At 41.5% G+C, this 7,238-nt stretch overlaps 1 protein-coding gene across 1 annotated transcript in view; it reads left to right on the forward strand.

Annotated features, from left to right (window-relative positions):
- The window catches only part of KRT25 (keratin 25), a 14,475-nt gene extending 7,583 nt beyond the window's left edge, over positions 1 to 6,892 (forward strand). The window contains exons 6-8 of the mRNA XM_027873294.1: positions 1,337 to 1,554; positions 3,925 to 3,992; positions 6,402 to 6,892. Coding sequence (XP_027729095.1) covers positions 1,337 to 1,554; positions 3,925 to 3,992; positions 6,402 to 6,511 — 396 coding nt within the window. The 3' untranslated portion in view covers positions 6,512 to 6,892. The remainder of the gene's footprint in view (positions 1 to 1,336; positions 1,555 to 3,924; positions 3,993 to 6,401) is intronic.
- The last annotated feature ends 346 nt before the right edge of the window (positions 6,893 to 7,238 follow it).

Raw genomic sequence — 7,238 nt, forward strand, 5'->3', positions numbered from 1 at the left:
AAGAAAGAAAGAAAGAAAGAAAGAAAGAAAGAAAGAAAGAAAGAAAGAAAGAAAGAAAGAAGGAAGGAAGGAAGGGAAGGAAGGAAGGTGTTGTATCTCATGCTTAATGAAGTTTTCTCGATCTTGTTCAATCGTATCCCACTCTTTGCAACCTCAATTGAGGTTTTCTTGGCAAAGATACTGGAGTGGTTTGCCATTTCCTTCTCCAGCTCATTTTATAGATGAAGAAACTGAGGCAAAAAGTTAAGTGACTTGGCCAGAGTCCCACAACTAGTATCTGAGCTCAAATTTGAACTCAGGTCCTTCTGACTCCAGTCCAGTACTCTATCCACTGCACCACCTAGCTGCCCTGTAACAGATCTAAATAAGCCCATTCTAATATGGAACAAGAGTAAAAATGTTAAATTTGGAGTGAGAGGACCTAAGTTCAAATCTCAGTTCTGCTACTAACTATCTGTGGTCTTGGAAAAATCATCTAGCAGGGACTCGGTTTCCTCATCTGTAAAATAAGGTGTCTGGATTAGATGACCTCTGAGTTCCTCTTCAGCTCTAAACCTATGCTGTTTTGATCCCTAGGATGTTGTTGGTGGTGATGGTGGTGGTGGCGGTGGTCCCTTTGTTCCCTAGAATGTATATAAATGATGGCAAGCCTAGGAGACCTTAGAGTTCAGCTGCAGGGCAGAGGCAAAGCCCAGGAGTACTCAGGATGCACGAAGGCATCTGCCCCACAGGAGCCCTGATCACCACCAGTCCTTGCTGGGACCATCTTTTATTGTCAACGGAGAAACCAGTGGGTTTTTTTTCTTGTGAGTTATTGAAACGTCATAAAATATTTGGAGTTTGACAATCACAGCAGGCTTAGTTTGAAACACTGACCTCAAAATGAAGGATTTTACATCTCATAATAATCCCTACAAGGCAGTGTTGAGATCCTGAATTTAGACCTGGGTTCAGATCTCTGGCTCTGTTATTACTATCTCTGTGATGTTAGGTAAGACATTTTACTCCTCTCAGCCTTGGCTTCCTTAGGTCCCTTCTTGCTCTATCTACAGCCATGCTCCTATAATTTCATGATCCCAAAACTTGACTTGCATGCATGTCCATATGAAATCCAAAAGACCTAAGACTTGACTTGCATGCATGTCCATATGAAATCCCAAAGACCCAAGACTTGACTTGCATGCATGTCCATATGAAATCCCAAAGACCCAAGACTTGACTTGCATGCGTGTCCATATGAAATCCCAAAGACTCACCCAAAGTTCTCATTGGAAGAATGCCACAACTCTATGGATCTGAGTAAATTTCTGTACATTCTTATGTTTGCCCATAACAGAAACATTCCCTGGAATGCTCACTGACTGAAACAGAAGGGAACTACTGTGTGCAGCTCTCACAAATCCAGGCCCAGATCGGGGCCCTGGAAGAGCAACTGCAGCAGGTCAGGACTGAGACCGAGGGCCAGAAGCTGGAGTACGAGCAGCTCCTGCATATCAAGGTCTATCTGGAGAAGGAGATAGAAACTTACTGCCTGCTGATTGATGGAGATGAAGGGTATGTGGCAAGGTGGAACAGTGGATGGAGTGCTGGGCCTGGAGTCAGGAAGATCTGAGTTTGAATCTGACCTCAGACACTTCTAAGCTGTGCAACCCTGGGCAGTTCACTAAACTTCTATCTGACTCAATTTACTCATCTGTAAAATGGAAATAATAATAGAATCCACCTCCCAGGGTTGTTATGAGGATCAAATGAAACTGTATTTGCATAGCACTTAGCAAAGTGCCTGGCATATAGTAAGCTTAATAAATGCTTGTTTTCTCCCTTCCTAGGTAAATCAAACTCTACATTAAGACAAAATACATTGAACTTGGTATGAACCTGGATACTTAGAAAATGAATGAGGATTAACTCAACCATAAAGTATCCAGAGAAAAGTATGAAATGTGATGCTAAAGGTAGCCAGGTGACCCAGTGGATAGAGGCCCTGGAGTCAGGAGGTCCTGAGTTAAAATATGACCTCAGATTCTTACTAGATGTGTGATCCTGGCCAAGTCACCTAAACTTAATTGCCCCCCCCAAAAAAATGTGATACTTAAAAAGACAGACATTTAATAGAACAGGTCACATTTCATAGCAGAAAAATTAAAAATGCTACAATTTCATTCAGTGGCTGAGTTTTTTCCAGTAGTTTAATATACTGGATGGATTCTCACCAAAGTTCTTAAGAAAATCTAATAGTAAGAGGCAGCAGAGAGTGCTGAACCTGGAGTCAGGAAGGCCTAAGTTCAAGTCCCATCTCTGATATATAAGTAGCTATTAGACCATGGATGAGGCACTTAACTTCTCAGGCCCTCCCCTCCACCCTCACCAAGACACTCTCAAAAATGACATTACTAGGGGCAGCTAGGTGGTGCAGTGGATAGAGCACCGGCCCTGAAGTCAGGGGGACCTGAGTTCAAATCTGGCCTCACACCAAACACTTGATACTCGCTAGCTGTGTGACCCAGGGCAAGTAACTTAACCCCAATTGCCTAAAAAAAAAAAAAAAAACTGACATTACTTACATAATCTAATCTTATCCTAGATTTAGAGCTAGAAGGAACACTAGAGGAAATGAATCCAACCTCCTCATTTTATAAATGAGGAAACTAAGATTCAAAGGTTATGACTTGCCCAGGGTCACAAAGCTAGTAATAAATGAATGAAAAAAATATTTACTATGAACCAGGCATGATGCTACACATGGGGATAATATCAGAAAAAGGAGACAGTCCCTGCTCTCAAGGAGCTCAAATCCTAGTCAGGGAAGACAGCATGTACGAGAGTTGAACTGTGGGGACGAAGGAGAGGGCCAGGAACCTTAAGTGTCAGCTTTAAGGCAGATGGCAAGGCCCAGGTGTGCTTGGGAATCACAGGGGCATCTGCCCCTCAGGAGCAGCCTGCTACCATTGGGAAGGCAAGAGTGGATCTAAGAGTCAGAACAGAGAGGGACGATCTAAGAGTCAGTCAAGAGAGGAAAAGGAGGCATTGGCAGAAAGTTGAGGGTGGGTTCTAAGGAGAGTGAGGCCTCAAATGGAGCCATCTAGGTGCCTGAAGATAGAGTCTCAGAAGGCTTTCTCATGGAGGTGGGGGGTGGGGGGAGTGAGGCTCCAGTTAATGTGTGTTAATGTATGTTAATGGGTAGTGTTAATGGGTGTTGAACCCTGGTCATCCTAACTCCAGGCCCAGGACCTACATACTACACCATACTATCTTCATAAGTGGAGAGAGTTCAATTTTCATACTTAAAACTTCCTAAGACAAAGAAATGACACAGAGACAGAGACAGAAACAGAGAGAGAGAGAGAGAGGCAGAGAGAGAGAGACAGAGACAGAGACAGACACAGACACACAGACAGAATGAGAATGAGAATGAATCAAGGATCCACTATAATAGAACCAGGAGATTTAGTCTTCACCAGCATAGGAAAAGGTCTCAAGTTCAGGCCTTCTAAGGAATGGTTGGAAGAACTGGGAATGATGGAAAAGAAAACCTAAGGGGTAAATGATAGCTGTCCAAACATCTGAAGGGTTACCATGTTGAAGATGGACTCTGTTTATTTTGCTTGACTCCAGAAGATAAAACAAGGGATGCTGAGCTCAGGTTACAAGAAAGCAAATTTAAACTCAATGTCAAGAAAAACTTCTTAACACTTAGAGCCTTCCGGAAGTAGAACGAGCTACCCTGGGAGGGGCGAGGTCCCCTCTTTAAAAGTCTTCAAGCCCAGGCTGGATTCTTGCTCCTCCAGTGAGTGAGCCGAAGAGAGAATCTTTTTCAGAAATGGGTTGGGCTACATGACCCTTGAAGTCCCTTTTGAGTCTGAGATTTTGTCACTGACCCTCTCCCCTTTATGACATACTCATCCTCTCTCTGTCCCCCAACAGAGCTTGCAAGTCTGGAGGTTACAAGTCTAAAGATCATGGATCTGGAAATCTGGGAAGTCCAGCTAAAGGTAACTGGAATGAAATTCTGTTTCTAAGCTAAACTAATTGAATTATATTCTGCCTTTCAAATCACATCCCTGAGGCCAGATCCTCCCAGATTCTAAACTCTCTGAGGGCAGGGACTGTACTTCATTTCATCACAGTTTTTCTAGAGCTTAACCCAGTGCCTGGCCCACAGGAGAGGTTAAATGCATGTTTAATTGGACTTTAAATAGAAATGCTTACATTGTGGTAATTTGACTAAAATATCATAAACATAATATAGAATATAGAAATAAAATATATAAACTAAAATAAAATAAACTATTATGACAAATACATTAATTTAATAATAAATACATAATTAAAAATGAATATGTTATAACAAATACTAATGAAATAAGTCTTTAGATATTTATGATAAATAACTATGCCCCCCAAAGTAGCATGTGTCCATCTTTTTAATTGGCCAAATATTAACAAAAGTTATGTCTCTCTAATGTTTTAAGGTTTGCAATGTACTTTTACCCAGTGACCCAGTAGTAAGGCAGGTAGTATACATTTTATCATGCCCATTTTATAGATGGAGAAACTGAAGCTCAGGCAGGCTAAGATTAAAGACTCACAGTTACTAAGTGTCAAAGCCAGGTCTTCTGGTATCAGTATGGTGCTTTGCACATGTTTTCATTAGTTTTTTGTACATTTTGCACATTTTTCATTAGTTCATTCATTCATTCTGGTTCCCAGACCAGTGTACTTTCTATTATTTCACAAAGGGTATGAGATGTCTCTAATGGCAACACAAACACATGACCAGAAGTATCAGTGTCTCCTATATAACAGCTTGGATTTGTATGATATGGAATCCAATTAACTGATGTTTCAACACTCATATTTATTCTGTTTCTTATTTTTAAAGTTTTATCATTGTCTTTTGATTTTACAATGTAATTATTTCCCCTTAATATGCTCATAACTCCCTCATACCAACTCAACTACCACCATTGGATCCTTCCTTCTAACACAGGAAAAAAAGCCAACCAATGCAACAACCACGTCTGAAAGCATATGTCACATTCCTCACCCATAGTTCACCATCTCTCTGCTCAGAAGAGAAAGGTATATTTCATTAACAGTTCTCCAAGATGAAGAATGTTCATAACAACACATCAGAGTTCCACCATCTTTTAGTGTTGTTAAAGGCAATGTGGCATTAGTGGTTTGAGAGATGCTCTCAGGGCCAAAAAGGGAAGAAGGAAAGAAGAGGAAAAGGATTTATTAAACACCTGCTATTTGTCAGGTGGGGCAGCTAGGTGGCACAGTGGATAGAGTGCTGGGTCTGGAGTCAAAAAAACTCACCTTCATAAGTTAAAACCAGCCTCAGACACTTAGTAGCTATGTGACCCTGGGCAAGACACTTAACCCTGTTTGCCTTAATTTCCTCTCTGTAAAATGAGCTAGAGGAGAAAAGGGCAAACCACTCCAGTATCTTTGCCAAGAAAACCCCCAATTGGGGTTATGAAGAGTCAGACACAATTGAAAAACAACTCAACAATAACAACATGCCAGGCACTGTGCTAAAAGCTTTATAAATACAATCTCATTTGATTCTCACAACTTGTGCTCTTATTAGCCCCATTTTACAAATGAGTAAACTGAGGCAAACAGAGGTTAACTGACTTGTCCAGAGTCACACAGCTAGTGAGTATCCAAGGCCATGTTTAAACTCAGGTCTCCCTGACTCTAGCCCCAGTGCTCTCTTCATTGCCTCTACACTACATAGAAGGCCTGGGTTCAAATCTCCCTCCAAAACACACTAACTGTGTGATCCTAAGCAAATTACTTATTCTCTCAGTGGTCCAGGTAACTCTATAAGACTATAAGTTTACCAAGAAATGGGTAACTAATCAGTACGTAAGGATTCCTGAGGATCACATATTGACTCAGTTTTCAAATCTAATGTTATCTATGTTTTATTATATTTTCATTTATTTTGTTCAACAATTCCCAATTATATTTTAATCTGGTTGGGGCACTCGGACAGTGTGGCCGGCCAAATGGGGCCTGTAGGCTGGGTATTTGACATCTCTAATTTCCATTACTGAAGATCTTCCCCATACCCTTGCTTTTACCTGCTTCATTCTGTATCACTTCTTAGCAGTCTTCCCATGATTTTCTGAATTCCTCATCTTCCTTTCTCATAAAGGAATGACATTTCATTCCATCCCCAGATCAGACTTTGCTCAGCCATTCCCCAATCTATGGGCACCCATTCTGTTTCCACAAAGAGTGCTGCTATGGATATCTGCTAATATATACTGAGCCTCTTTCTCACATTACCCTTCTTGGAGCACATACTTAGTACTGGGGTCGCTGAGTCATGGGATCTCTCTGACACTTCCAAACTTCTAAAGATTTCTTTTCCATTTCTTCTCCAGAGTTGGGTAAAGCCATTGTGGTGAAAAAGGTGCTTGAGGAAATGGACCAACGAAGCAAAGTCCTCACTACCAGGCTCCAATCTCTGGAAGAGAAGGCCCCAAGCAATTAACCGGAGATGAGCAGAGCAGAGGGTCTCATGCTCAATCCCTTTAGAGAAGAGGAATTGAGAAACCATCTGGATATATAAGCAGCTCTAAGCAGAGAAAAAAAACTTGGCTTTTCCTTTTAGTTCCTGAAATGTAGCTTCTTTTTGTGCAACAGTTGTGGCCAAGTTTGTTTAGCCATATACACACACATACACACATACACACACACACACACACACACACACATTCATGTAAGATAGCATCATCTGGCATGACATCATTTGAAGCAGCATCACCTACAGCTGTGTCATCAGCGTAGGCCAAGGATGATGATGACTACTCAACCTGACCTCATCTGTTGAAATTTCTTAATACTCAATAAACTTTCTCCCTCTTGCAAGTTATCTTTGGTGCCTTTTGTTGTCTTATCTCCAAAATTCCTTGTAACACATGCAGCATGAGGTAGTGGAGAGACATGTCTTGGCATCCAGGAAGACCTAGGTTCAAGTCCCATCTCTGATGCATTCTGACTGTAGGCCTCTGGGGAAATCTCTTAATCTCTCAGTGCTCTAGGCCAGTGCTGTCAAACTCAAATAGAAAAGGGGGCCATTAAGAGGCAGCTAGGTGGCTCAAGAGTCAAATAATTTGCACAGAGCCATACAACCAGTATAGGGCAGCTAGATGGCACAGTGGATAGAGCACTGGGCCTGGAATCAGGAACAACTGAATTCAGATCCAGCCTCAGACACT

Source organism: Vombatus ursinus, unplaced genomic scaffold, assembly GCF_900497805.2.
Source record: "Vombatus ursinus unplaced genomic scaffold, bare-nosed wombat genome assembly UNPS02014801.1, whole genome shotgun sequence".
Taxonomy (NCBI): domain Eukaryota; kingdom Metazoa; phylum Chordata; class Mammalia; order Diprotodontia; family Vombatidae; genus Vombatus; species Vombatus ursinus.